Here is a 13,991-nt window from a genome sequence, read left to right as displayed (position 1 = left end):
AACACACACACGCACACACACACACACATACACGAGGAGTCAGGTCGGCACATTACGCACCGCAGGGCATCCATAGCTGCACTCAGGTTGTGCCCTTGTTTTGCGCTCAGGTGGTTCCGGTTGGCTGCGCGCCATAATTACACACCTTTAACGGACAGCTCCGGCGTTCAGCTCTTATTGGCTGAGTCACGGTCAAAGCCGCTCTTTAAAAAAAAATCAAATGAGCTCACACCTGTGCGTGCGTAAGAAGAATTAATATTAATGCGCCATCCGCTTTGTAGACTGCGCCTGTCTATATCACAGTGGATCTCAAACTAATCCCTGAACTGACACAGATTAGACCGCGGACCCCCATTCGATAAGACCTTTGCTTTTTATCACCGGAAATGAATGAAACACATGACCAAAATAATCATACATCCTGTCATTGTGTTACTTATGGATGGAATTATAGTGAAAATAAATGATTCCCCTTTCTGTTGGGGACCCCACTTTGAGAACCACTGTCCTAGCAGCTGTGCGGTTTATCTACTGGGATATTCAAAGACTATCAGAGCAATACATACCAGAAGTCTTTTCATGATTGTTTAAAGACACAATCCGTCATTTAAAAGGACAACCATCCAATAATCTAAACTGAAACCTGCTGGCGCCTAAATTTGATTGACACTTTCTAGCTAATAGCTATAAACACTGCATGACAGCTTTCTAAATTAAGCTTGAAGGTTCATTATTGACTTTGGAAGGAAGCCTAGTTGGTCAAAAATAATTTCCACTCAAAGTCCATTTACCAGATTCTTTCTGAGGCTTTCAACTGAAACACACAGTCTTCATCAGTGGATGAAAGCATGCTATTTTTTTTTAATGTTATTCATTTTTGCTAAACTGACTGTAGAAGAAGACAGTGTGATGCTGTTGAAAGCTCCATCATATTTGGTTGTTTTCTGGTGACATTTTAACAGCTAAAACACTATAATTAAACAAGCTTTTAATGAATATCTAATCAGAAAAACATTAATCTGCCTTCTGCCCATTTTCTACAAATTTAATTTAGCTGATTATAGGCTATTTAATAATTGTGATCAAATTTCCTTACTAAACATTTAAATATACCTTTTTTTTTTAACTCATTTCCTTTTTGTTGTTTCATTAAAAAAACATGGGTAGGTTTACCTATTCGATGCCTCTTTTGCCCTTTTTGTAATTTGATTTTACACACATTTATTAAAGAATAGGCATCATGTAACTTTGTCACAGTGGCCGTCTGCGAGACCAGTATATAAGACTGGTAATATTACAGGACCCACCTTGAGACCTTGTACTTTAGTAGCGTATATTCCCAAACAACTATCACAAACCAACTGACCCGCAGTAAATACGCTCCGTTGCACACTGTTGCCTGTTTAATAATCCAGTCCTGCATAAAACAAGCAGCCTCTAGGCTTAACTAACCCACCACAGTTTAAAGATGGTTTAAAAATCACTGCAGTTTACATACAACCTCAATACTTAAACTCAGACTATTGTCAGCCTTAAGAAATCAAAAACCCGTAGGATTACCTCTACCAACATCACGCCCAATGTGACTTTTTCAAAACACATCCTGCCTGATTCTGCTCACACCCAGCATACTTTAAACAAAGGCTGGACAGGTGAAGGCAAGTTTATTTTGTCCTCCCGTCTACTTGAAAGACACAATTGTTAGACCGCAAGGACACCTGCTCAACACAGCAGCGGCAGTCTGATAATCCCTCGTTAGAAAACCTTGAGCTCATTATTCATATCAAAAGTATAATTATCAGTGTTTGGCTACTGAGTGGATTTACTTTTGTGTTCTCAAACATCAGTAATCTTTCACTTCTGCCTGGTGTGATGCAAGAAGGCTTTCAATATTACTCATAGCCTTGATATTATAAGCAATTATACTGGATAATGAATCCTGGGATGGTTTTCAAATCAAAGTAATAACCACTGTTATCGGTAACCACTTCTAAAAGTTATTCCACGCTGGGAGCAGTCATTACTGTAACATGCCACTGATCAACACTTGTCATTAGTCAGAGCCGTGCCATATTAAGAAGCCAGCCTCGTTAATCAGTCACATACTATATGAAGAAACTAGAGCATCAGGACCAAGCGTCCCGGTCCCTCCTCTGACTCATGCTGTGTAGTTGCATCACTGCAGACAAATTCATTCAGACGGCTGCAACAGAAACTACAGCACAGATACTATTGTTTTGGGGGTTTTTTTTTATACCAGACACTTAAAAAAGCAGCAAAAACAGCAGCTTCACTCTTTTTTTTCCTCTTTATCCTGTGTGTGTTTTTGTGTATTCAACATACAATGAAGCACACTTGAGACGGTTAAATTTTCAAAGTTTTTTTTGTTCAGTTTGGTTTCAAAATAAAGATCACACAATTGTTTAGAGACAATCTACAACAGGAGTTACAAAAAATAGTTGCCCAGGCAATAAGCATACACAGGTTCTGTTAACTATACACATATGGTTACAGGTGTGCTCGTAGTAAATATACACAAGGCTGCTCCAAATGTACACCGCGCTGTGGCGGGCTGCCTCTCTCACCCAAAAGGACATGGACAGTATGATACAGCACTTACAGCACTAGAGAAATGCCAAAAAACACAAGAATCTCATCTGTACAATCCATGGGTTTACCCCTCTGAAAACAGTCATGGGTAATCGAGGGGTTTCAGAGGAGGTGTGGGGGTTTAAATGAGTAAACGTTTTTTTTTCTTTTTTCTTCTTCTTCTTCTTCTTCTTCTTTCTCCCGCCCAGCCAGCATACCCATACACATGACACATTTCATGGGGTAAAGCATTCCTATAAAAAGATCTTAAAAAAAGGTCAAAAAACAAACAAAAAAAACAAACAAACAAACAAAACAAAAAAAAAAAACCTTCAACATAAACCAGAAGACACCACTAAAGTCTAACAGAACATGTCCAATTGGGAGTCAGTGGGAGATCGACGTCTTAAGTTAAGCAGTGACAAGATAAAGATAAAACCAAGCGTGGCGAATCTTTGTACAAGTACTACGCTGTATAGAAAGGGCTTTTCAAAACAAAAATTTGATATTACAATTTACAATATACAACAACTCATATGTCACAACCAAGGAGGTGAGAATATACACTGAAATGCACAGGTTTTTTTCTAAGATTTTTTTTTTTTTTTTCCAGAGTGAGCTTTTTTTTCTTTTTTTTCTTCTCATACCAAAAAGGGTGGTAAAGCACTTTTACATTACAAGGGTTTACAAATGTACAATTATACAGTCAGAAGTATGTGGTCACTACTAGGATACATTATAGATACAGATTCAACATCAAAAACCAGAAAAACTACAAAGTTTTATATATATATTTATATATATATGCAAAGGTCTACACCAAGTATACACGTTATATTTATAGAAGCAAGACCAGAAAACGAATCTCCCATGCTAAATGATCTGTCTGCTGGTTAGCTGATGGCATGTGTGTATTCGTCTATGATTCTGTGACAGACAAAAAAAATTAAATACTCGTTCCATCTCATAGTGGTAAATAGCTAGGATGGGAGGAAGGGACACTAGGATTGTGTGTGCAGCAGTAGCAAAAAAGTGAAATGATTTTTTTTTTTGAGTTTATCTGAAAAAACGAAGAAAAGAGGAAATGAATAGAAAGAACAAACGAAAAAAAAAGGGAGGGAGTGGAAGCGATGAGTGGAACAGGTCTCACCTCTCTCTCTCTATCCACTCCCTGCCCTCCTTCCCTCCCTCCCCAAGTTCAGCAGGCCTGGGCTCAGGTGGGGGAGGGGGCGACAAAATCTTAACTAAGGCTGCCTGTAGCAACAGGCTCCTCCTGACAGGGTTGTCATGGAAACAGGGGCGCAAGGGGTACTCAAAGTCCTCTGTGAGTAAGATTCAGAGGGGGGGGGGGCACGATGCCTTCTGAAGGGTCAGACTGGGACAGGAAGGTGGGGGCTGGTAGGCATGAACGCATTAGAAGGGTGAGGTGAAGGGCAAAGGAGGGGAGAGGAGGAGGAGGAGGAGGAGGAGGAGGGGGGAGATCAGGTGGTAGACATGATTTTGGGGTGGAGGGGTAGGGGGAGTCGGTTTACATGATGCCATTAGGGGGGCCGCAGAGAGGACCCAGGTCAACGCCGTTCTTCATGTAGTACTTCTCCAGCTTGGCCAGGATGTGTTTTCCATATGTGTACTTCCTCAGGGTGGAGATGTGGGGCCGGATCTGTGTCAAAAACACACACACAGATGTTTGATATGGTGAATAAGGACAGTATCCACTTCACACAGATTTCGGTGTTTCATACACAACATTCACATATTTTTTTTAGGACAACATCAAACAGCAATATTCATTTATCTGGAAATCAATGATCTCTTGTGCTTAAAGGGAAACTTTGCCAATTTTCAGCCAGCATGGTATCATTATAATGTGAGTAGTGCTGATGATCAATGTTTAACTTCCCTACATGTTGCCTGCAACCAGAGCTCCTCGCTCATTTGCAGGCAAAAGTCTGCCAGGTGACTTTGGAGATCTGCCTTAGACTAAAAACTACATTTCCTCATTTTCCGTAGTGGTGCCTTCATGGACGGTAAAATGTGGGTCTCCCAAAATACTCCCATCTATCACACCACGCCAGCGATTGGGAAAAGCGAACACTATAATATCATAATAATAAATACTTTAAAATATTATTATTAGTATATTAGTATATTTGGAAGAAAACTAGTTTCATGGTACAAGGTTGAATATTGTGCTGTTGAATCAGAAGTGACCACCGGAGCGACGTTATAGCCGCACAGACTTCAGCTGCTGAGTTTCTCCATGATGAACACAAACAAACAACTAGCTTTACAGTATCGTGTTGGAGAAGAGATGCAGCGCCACTATTACAACTTATGAGGCCTGATATAGTGCGATGGAATCAGACAAAACAGAGTATGGAGGAAGGAGCGACAATGGGAGCTGTAACAGCGCCTGCAGCCAGGGAGACAGACAGGAAACTCTGCACTGCAACAAACTTTGTGGTGCTTTGGTAAACCTGACTTTGTTTTCTGATAAAATATTTTATCAGACTTTGCCAACTTTGAATACAGAACAACAGCGACTGTGATACCTGTAACTTGCAGCTGCATCCAGCAGCATCATGCAGCACTCAGTAAGTTTGCATTGATCCACATAACGTAACTGCCTCCAGCACGTCGCTTGTGTTGCGATCCTTAGCAGCGATACGGAGAATCTACAGCCTTTTTCACACTTTTATCTAGTCACAGGGCACCAATTTAAAAAATAATTGCACATTTCTTCTACACAGGTGACCTTGTTTTAAGAAATCGTCATATTCACAGCGGTGAATTTTCCCTTTAAGTCGGCCTCTGTGTTGTTGCCTGGGAAACCATTCACACCAGTGACCTGAGCAAGATATTATTGATGTGCAGATAAATGAGGGGTTTGGTTGATGGGTCGATAAAGACCTGCCTTTTTTTTTCCTCCACTGACAGCCTCAAAGCTTTTTTTTCAGTCAAACATTTGATATTTAGTGCCTTCAATGTGTGCAGCAGCCAAGACAAAATTTATCAATGACAATTGTGATCATCGTTTTAGTCGTTTAATCATTTTCTTTTAACAGATTTTCAACTTTTGGAATTTGCTTGCCAGCCCATTTTGTATCATAATTTATTTACTGTTACTGTTTTATGTCTGTCAAGTTTTTGGTAAGCTTTTGATGGCCTCTGACATTTCATATAAAATAATAAGGGGATAATCTAGATTAATAAAATGCCAGCTGAAGCCTTAGATATCTGTATATATATATATATATATATATACTCTCAATAGGCTACTGCAGATGCATGTTGTAATAATTATATGAAATGGCCGACACAGCATCTCCTCCGTAATATAAGTGATGGTGTCATCAACCCTTTAATCACATGGGTACTACATTTAGTTGCTGCAAGCAAATATCATCAGTGTTATAAGTACTGACAACTCCTCTCCTCATATATGACTGAAGCTGATGATGCCAGTACAGTCTGTCACCCAGTAAGCAACACATCTGTCTGGGATGACATCATACACCAGGGATGAAAATAATTCTAAAGATAAACTATAAAAACAGACATCCATCTCCTCTCCGCCTACCTTGTGCATTACTATTTTGCGCTGGGTGGGCTCGGCCACGTCGATCATCTTCTGCACCACGTAGTTGGCGTACTGGTCCTTCATCATGGTGTATAAGGCACTGTGGGGGCCCTCAGTCAGGCTGCACACTTCATCTATCAGCACTGCCCGTTCTGCCCGCGATGCGTGGGTCACACACTTCTCCACCACATTGCTGGGCAAAGAAAGGAAAAGGGGTGAGCGATGGTGAAGGGGAGTTAAAAAAGAAACAAAAAGCCAGTTCCAACTGTAGTTGCGATTGTGGAGAAACGAAAGAAAAACCTTCTTGAAAACCTTTGTGTGCTCGGGTGTGTGTGTGCTGGAGTTTACCTGGCAAACTTGTGCTGGCTCAGTCCCAGTACGTTGCCTCTGATCTCTGCCACTATCTTGCTCTTATCCTCAGCTCGGCCGTGCTCCAAAACGTGCTGGATCACATAGTTGCCATACTGGTCCTGAATACGAAACAACACACAGACACATCAACTAAAACGTGAGGACACCAGCTGGTGCTTCTGACGTCAGATCAAACAATCAGCCAACTTCAAAAATCTGGAGGCTCTGAGAGGAGCTTTATTTAAACCAACTTAAGGTGTTAATAATCCTGGAAAACATAACTGGTGGACATGGAGAGACAACAGAGTGCTTGTATGTGTGTGTTTTACCTGCACTAGCTGCTCTGTGTGTTGATGGAGCTCCTCTAGTATAGGCAGCGTCTGTTCAGGAAGGCAGTGTTCGAGAATGCGCTGGATGACTCGGCAGCCATAAGGGTGAGTGGAGAGGGCAAAGACCTACAAGACGCACATAATTACACAGTTACTCATTCGATGCACACACACAAACACACACCAAGCTGTCCTTGAGCTCAGTGACTTGAGCACGGCACTGATTTACCCTTTCTGAAACAGTTTTTCACTTTGGATTACAGCAGCATATGATGGATTTCAATGAAAAACTAATTATACTGTGATGTCTGAAGTGTCCAAAGACCAAAGACTTTATTTACAGTCTATGTTCAAGACAACAACACATTGTTATGGAGAGGATGGAGAGGGCTACTTATTTAGTTGGTAAATCATAGGCATGCTTTCAACGCACCCAGCCCACCCCTGCAGGGAAGGTGAAAGTAAATTCCTGACATGCTTTCAGCTACACAAACAAGCTGAGTAGAGGACATGCAGTTACACAACATGCAAATATGTGAAAAGCAAAACACTCCAACCAACAAAGAGATTTACTGTCAGAGCATCTGACCGAAACCTCAAAACTGAAACCTATCATTTGTGTTTTTAAAAAAAAGGCACATGCATAAACAAACAAAATCTTCCTTTTTCACACTTTATGCTAATGTAACATTTAGCTAGTGGATAGAAGATGGCTGTTGCCACTGGGCTGAGGTTTCTGTTGCCATGGAAACGTATCCTGTCCCTGGAAAAGGACTGAAAACGTGCGTCTCTGCGCTTCGGCGGTGACAATATGTTTGCTGCCTTAAGGCAGTGACGGTGTATGTGTGCACACAAGTGAATGCATGTGTGGATATCAGCCAAGCACCGGCAGGCTTCAGTGATTGAAAGTGGAAATATTTTGTGTGCGCGCACAGAGGGGGACCCACCTGTCCCTTAAAGGCGTCTATGATGAAGTGCAGCGCATGAGGCTGGACACACTCAATACACTTCTGCACCACGTGGTTACCGTTCTGGTCCTTCACGCACTTCAACACATGGCCGTCCAGCTCCCGCACCATCTCGCTCTACAGAGATGAGGAGGAGGAGAAGAGAGCAGAGGCAAGAGGAAGAGACAGCGAGGGACATGTAATTGTTTGTGAGAAATGAAATATTGCCTGAAGGCATTTTCCAAACTCTCCATCATTTTCCACAGTGGCTCACTGTAGCCAAAAAATAACACAGGAGTTTGAACAGCTGCCCTGGAGAAATCTATTGAGGTCCATTAAGGTGAGATGGACACATTTCTCTCAATTCAATTCAGTGGTTTTATTGGCAAGGGAAACAGACATTTAGATTACCAAAGCAAGTGAAATAAAAACAACAAAAAAAAGTACAGAAATAGAATTGTGATTTTGCTGTTAGAAATATGTATATATACAGATAAGTAAAAAATAAATTGAAATAAAACAGAAAAATGTAGACTTGGGTTAGAAACTATAAATAAATGAGAACTATATAAACACCAACATTTTTCTTTGAGATCAATGTTTAAATCTCACACACACACACACCACTTTACTTTTCCCAAAACGACTAAACAGTTGAGCTAAGTTATTTCCTGTTGATAATCATCTTTTTTTTTTCTTTTTTTTTTTTTTTTTAAATCTTAACACCTGCAGATGAGAATTTGCATATAAACCGTGGTATCATTAGCCTCATTCATCATTGATGATGGAGTACCTGTGAGGAACCTGCTGCTACACGAGGCAGCTCCAACATAAAAGCCATAATGTAAATGAAAAATGCAATTTCAGGGTGAAAAGCTCACCTCTTCAGCGATGCCGCATTCGGCTATACAAAGAGAAACTAGTTATCCATGAGCAGCGCGCTCTCATTTACACCTGAATTATGAGCACATGGATAGTAGATATCCTTTGAAATTGGGACACTGGGGTATTTTGCCATTTTGTGTGTTACATTAACAAGCTAAATCCCAGCAAGGTGATGACAGGATACGTTTATTTAAGGTTATTTTAGTACAGAGGTGCAAAGGACTACAAACAACAGTTTTAACACATATGGTCTGTTTCCCTTGTTCACACTCCCACACAGTCCAGAGGGAACTAGTGTACTTACAATGACCTGCTGATCCGAGGGGATGAACTCCAGAGCTTTCTGAATGACCCTGCAGCCGTACATCTGCAGCGCCAAAGACAGCACGTGACCTCGGATCCTCTCAGCCAGAGCCAGCTTCTGGTCCAGGCTGCCAAACTATAACACACACACACACACACACACACACACACACACATAAAATAAGCCTGTAAATCCTCTAATCCTTCTAGTAATAAATGACACAACGCCACATAGATTTCACATTTACACTTTAAGATTACAAAGCACATAAAAAGCAGGTGAGATTTTCCTGCGAATTCAATCTCGGTGACTCCGAATACACACTCGGGTGATAATAACTTGCTCATCATACGCACCTCGAAGAATTTCTGGATGACGTAATTTCCAAAGACGTCCACCATGAGCTGGTATGCCGCCTGTAGTATCTCACTGAAGACAAGCTGGCGCTCCGCTGGACTGGCTCGCTCCAGCTTCAACTGGATAAACCTTCAGGAGACAGAAAGAGAGGATAGGCACTCAGGATATATTTTACTGGATAATTCTGTATGAAGTTCAAAAGATATTTGTTGTATTTTCTTGTTTTATCAGTTCTGATTTTATTTTAGTAATAAACACAGCCTGCTATTCTAAAATCCACTTTATAAAGGTGATTTAAAACACTTTGGATGAGTTTTAAAGATAAATAAGCAGATTAGAGACTTAGCAATAAAGTATCTTTAACCTGAGGGGACAGTCAGAAATAAGGAGATAAAACTGAGTGGAGAAAAGACAAAGAGGGAGTTGAAAGAAACAAGCAGCATGTGAGGTGAAGTGATGATTGCCAGGCAAAGGCAGAGATAAACAGGACAGTGATGATGAAGAGACTGAGGAAAGAAAATGTCTGGAATGTGCAGACTGGACGTCATGGTGTATTAATAGATCGTTTCAGTGGAAAAGTCTGCATCTAAGGCACGGCTGGTCCAACCCAAACAGACCCAGAAACCAGGAGCAAGAGTGGCCTCCAGGGCCACTGGCCCCAGATAAGCAAGTCTCTGGACTGTATCACAGAGGAGGGCAAAGATGGTAACATATCAATGAATCTTTGTGTTCTGTTATCAATAAAAATACTTAAGGATATACAGCCTAAAGCAGCGAAATAACACAGACCAGACTGTTTGTGAAAAGAGGCAGTGTGAAATATTCATGTCACATTCACAGTCTTTAAATGTCATTTCTATTGAGAGCCGCAGGGGCGTCACAGGAGTCTATACCAGCGCTGAGCATGAACCTGAAATACAACAGTATAAACATTTAGTCTGCTCTTGAGGACATACACATATATATGTCTGTCCTGAGGGCTGTAACACTGAAACATTAGCAAACTCAACCTGTTCACGTTCTGTGTTGAACATTAAGAGGAACAGGAGTACTTTCAACTGTGAATTTGACCGAGGTGGTTTTTCCAGCACTGCCTTAAGGCCTCAATAAACTGTGAGACAGTGTTGAGTAGAGGTGTGGAAATTTCTCCATTCTAAGATGCATTGTGATGCCGACGTGGACGATTCTGCATCGATTCACAAATGTCAAAATGGATTTTCTTAATGTTAGTTAATAACATGATGTTGACAGAACGAAAAAAGCGGAACTCGACTGCAAAGGCGGTGCAGCACCAGACAGTCTACAGCACGCACACGCTCTTGTAGTTCATCTTCAAAAAAAAAGGCATTTAATGACTAAATAATTACTTTTGTGAGACAAACATGAAGTATACTGTGAACTTTCTACACCATCCCTCAGAGACTAACATTATTAGAGCAGAGCAGTGAACTCCAGCAGTAACAAACAAGACCGATTGACCAACACACACTGAGGCGTTAAACAACTTAAACCAACTCTGAGGTGAAGAAAATAACTCTGTGCTCAGTCTGTTTCACCTCAAAAACCCTGCGCCCACTCAGCGTGTTGGACAGCAATCTCTTTCCTCTGAGCCAATGAAGCAGAGAGGCTGCTCTCCACTGCTGGAGACATGACGTTTACATCAACACAGCGGCAGCAACCCCTCAGATTGTTATTCTCAAACAACCAGGAGACTGTAATATGCTTTCAAATTGATTATTTTTTTAAATTAATGCAGTTAACTTTTTAAAATAAAAAGGCTGCGGACCATTTATCTTATTGCCAGTTATGCCTCATATTATATTTCAGTGGAATAAGGACATCAGTGATTGGTTTGGCACACAGTATACTGCAGAAAGAGACTGAAAATAGTTCTCTCTTTTCTATTCATTTAATTGAGAATTTGTTTTGAATCAAGAATCATTTCTGAATCGCATCAGGATCGAATCATGAGATTCCCAAAGATTCACACTCCTAGTGTATAGAGACTCTCTCATACAAAAGTTGACAAGAGAGAAATGTGGTGAAATCTTTAGTTGTCTACTCAACACTGTGGTCCTTGATCTCACTGTAACACTTCCTCCAACATACGATTTAGAAATGTTGCATCAAACTGTTGACAGTGTCACAACCTTCAGACCACATTCTCACGATGTGACTGCTGATATGATCCGAGATAACAAACTAACCCATCGGAGGAAAAAATGAAATGATGTTTAATACACTGGCTGATGCACATTCTACCCATCATTTTTGAATAAAGTAAAAAAAAGAAAAAACGTTGCCGACACAATGGTCATGAATGTTTAAAAGAACAATCTCAATACATTCAGAACTGCAGCCAAAGCTGCTTCTTTGTTTCGTTGCATTTTTAAAACATGAGTCTCTACTTGTGATTCAGACATTCATTGCAAAATGCAACATGCCTACAAATTGATATCATACAAATTCTGACACAGATTGCAACTCATATCTTGTCATAACCATCTCACACTACGTTACATGTAATTTACCTGTGAGATCACTGTGTACACGGGACTTCAGCCATCAAACTTTGGACATTGTCAACTTGGTGTCAATCTCACTGGTCTGGTGTGAAAGGCTCTCTAATTAAGTTAGGATTAACTTGGAGGGCAGTGATGGTTTTTCAGTACGTCGTGTTTTGCTCGTGCGTACCTGCTGCCGTGCTGATCCTGGCTGAACTCCATGATGTGGCCAGCGATGTCTCTGAGCTGCAGGTTGGGGTAGCGGTTGTTTCTGAAGTCCTCCAGCAGGCGGCTTCGGCCTGACGGCATCACATCCGACATGCCGTAGCGTAGCCGTGACGACGGGAACAGCTGGCTGCTGGGTGAAAAGAGGGAGGAGCCTGAGCTGGCGGCGCTGCGGTACTTGGCTTCTGCTCCTGGGGCTGCGGAGATGAAACGACCACTGCCATTGGTCAGACCTCCTGTGGGGTCAGAGAGAAAAGGGGGGTGATTGTTAGAACTGATTCTGTATAAATTATAAGAAGAAGACACTTGACATTTAACTTCTCTCCTAAACCCTTATTGAAACCCTGAATATTGCAATGATTACTTGTATGGATTAAAACGTATTATTTCTAAACTGATGACACTGCAGTAGAGTAAATTTTCAACATCATCATAAAAATTACATTTTAGCTTTGCAGCACAGAAGCACAGCACTGGGTGGCAGCACTGGCTGCAATATGAAGAAGCTCTACACCATTTCCTGTCTACATAAAAATTATTACAACCCAATAAAGCAAAACTATTGTCTCAAAAACCATAAAAGAATTTACACCAACACCAATTCAGCCTCAATTAAAACTTAAAAGCTTTCTAAAGACCGCATTAGATTGTACAGGTAAATATTTAAATTTTAAAATATTCTCAAGCCACCTCTGTATCAAACAGTTGCTGAATACTTGTTATAAAGACTAATGCTGGTGGACTATTATCATTACAAACTGCCCATATATGCACATTTTCAAGGTGGTGTCTGTAAACAGTGCAGTTAAGGATATCAGGACTCAGTTTTCTCCTCTCCCAACAAGCTATACAGCAGTTTTTATTTTTAAAGTAAAAAGGCTTTAAAATTGCCAAAGCTTGGTAATCCATCACGGTCATTTTGAAGCCTCATCTTGGCTCTGTCACTTTGTTTTACTGTTGTTTCATCACACTTTGAGTGGAGTGTTTGCATTACACTTCACTCTGCCAACTGTCAATCACTGAGCACACACACACACACACACACACACACACACACACACACACACACACACACACACACACACACACACACACACACACACACACACGGGAGGCAACGAAAGTCTCGATCAGTAATTAATCCCTCAAAACACGCTGCCTTACAAATACGCCGTTACATTTTGTTGTTTTGATTGAAAATCTTGTTAACTGACGCAGCAGTTTATTTCCAGCTGAGTCAGAATGTGTAAATGTTGAAATCTAATTACACACATCTTATATTACAGCATACATGTTGATATGTGAACATAACATACCTGGACTATAAAGCCAGGGCACCTCTGTTTAGCCCTACTATATGTATGTACATGTGTGTAAACACTAATTCAAAACCCCAGATTGCTTTTATTCAGGACACGGACCTAAAACATGTGTGTTAATCTTCAAATGTGAAACTAAACTCAAACTGATGTAGCAGTCAGACTTATGGAGTCTTCACAGCTGTGTCCCACATGAAAATTGTGGGAACAAAAAGAGTCCCAGCATCGTTTCCATAACTTCACAAGCATCAAAATAACTCCTAAAGAGGCATTAACATGAAACAAAACACACTCAATGACAGTGGTTAATCTCCATCACTTGAATCAAAGGAAAAACCACTTACCAAGATTGAGGTTGGACGAGGAGCTGTGATTGGACAGGGAGGGTGGGGGTGTGAGGGAATGGGAGGGGCCCTGGTTGGGTAGGGGCATGCCCACTGGACCGGGAGAAGGACTGAAGCCCAAGGTGCCGTTATAGAAGCCTCCGTGGCCAATCGGGGTGAGGCTGGAGGGCGTGCGTTTGTACAGCTCATTGTTGCCTGTCAGGGAGTCCCGCCTGGAACCGCTTCCACCACTTGAGTTCGCCACTAGAGGGAGACAA

The 13,991-nt window shown here is 41.2% G+C and overlaps 1 protein-coding gene across 3 annotated transcripts in view; it reads right to left on the bottom strand.

Annotated features, from left to right (window-relative positions):
* Positions 1-2,364: 2,364 nt before the first annotated feature.
* pum1 (pumilio RNA-binding family member 1) overlaps positions 2,365-13,991 on the bottom strand; it is a 31,998-nt gene continuing 20,371 nt past the window's right edge. For all 3 annotated transcript variants that reach the window (XM_042435206.1, XM_042435205.1, XM_042435207.1), the window contains 9 exons: positions 13,735-13,977; positions 12,037-12,307; positions 9,342-9,471; positions 8,986-9,120; positions 7,797-7,934; positions 6,850-6,975; positions 6,518-6,639; positions 6,170-6,362; positions 2,365-4,249 (listed from right to left, as the gene is read on the bottom strand). In XM_042435206.1, the coding sequence (XP_042291140.1) occupies positions 4,118-4,249; positions 6,170-6,362; positions 6,518-6,639; positions 6,850-6,975; positions 7,797-7,934; positions 8,986-9,120; positions 9,342-9,471; positions 12,037-12,307; positions 13,735-13,977 (1,490 nt within the window). In that variant the 3' untranslated portion in view covers positions 2,365-4,117. The remainder of the gene's footprint in view (positions 4,250-6,169; positions 6,363-6,517; positions 6,640-6,849; positions 6,976-7,796; positions 7,935-8,985; positions 9,121-9,341; positions 9,472-12,036; positions 12,308-13,734; positions 13,978-13,991) is intronic.

The sequence above is a fragment of the Thunnus maccoyii genome, chromosome 15, assembly GCF_910596095.1.
Source record: "Thunnus maccoyii chromosome 15, fThuMac1.1, whole genome shotgun sequence".
Lineage (NCBI taxonomy): Eukaryota > Metazoa > Chordata > Actinopteri > Scombriformes > Scombridae > Thunnus > Thunnus maccoyii.
This window is presented reverse-complemented; position numbering and strand designations above follow the sequence as displayed.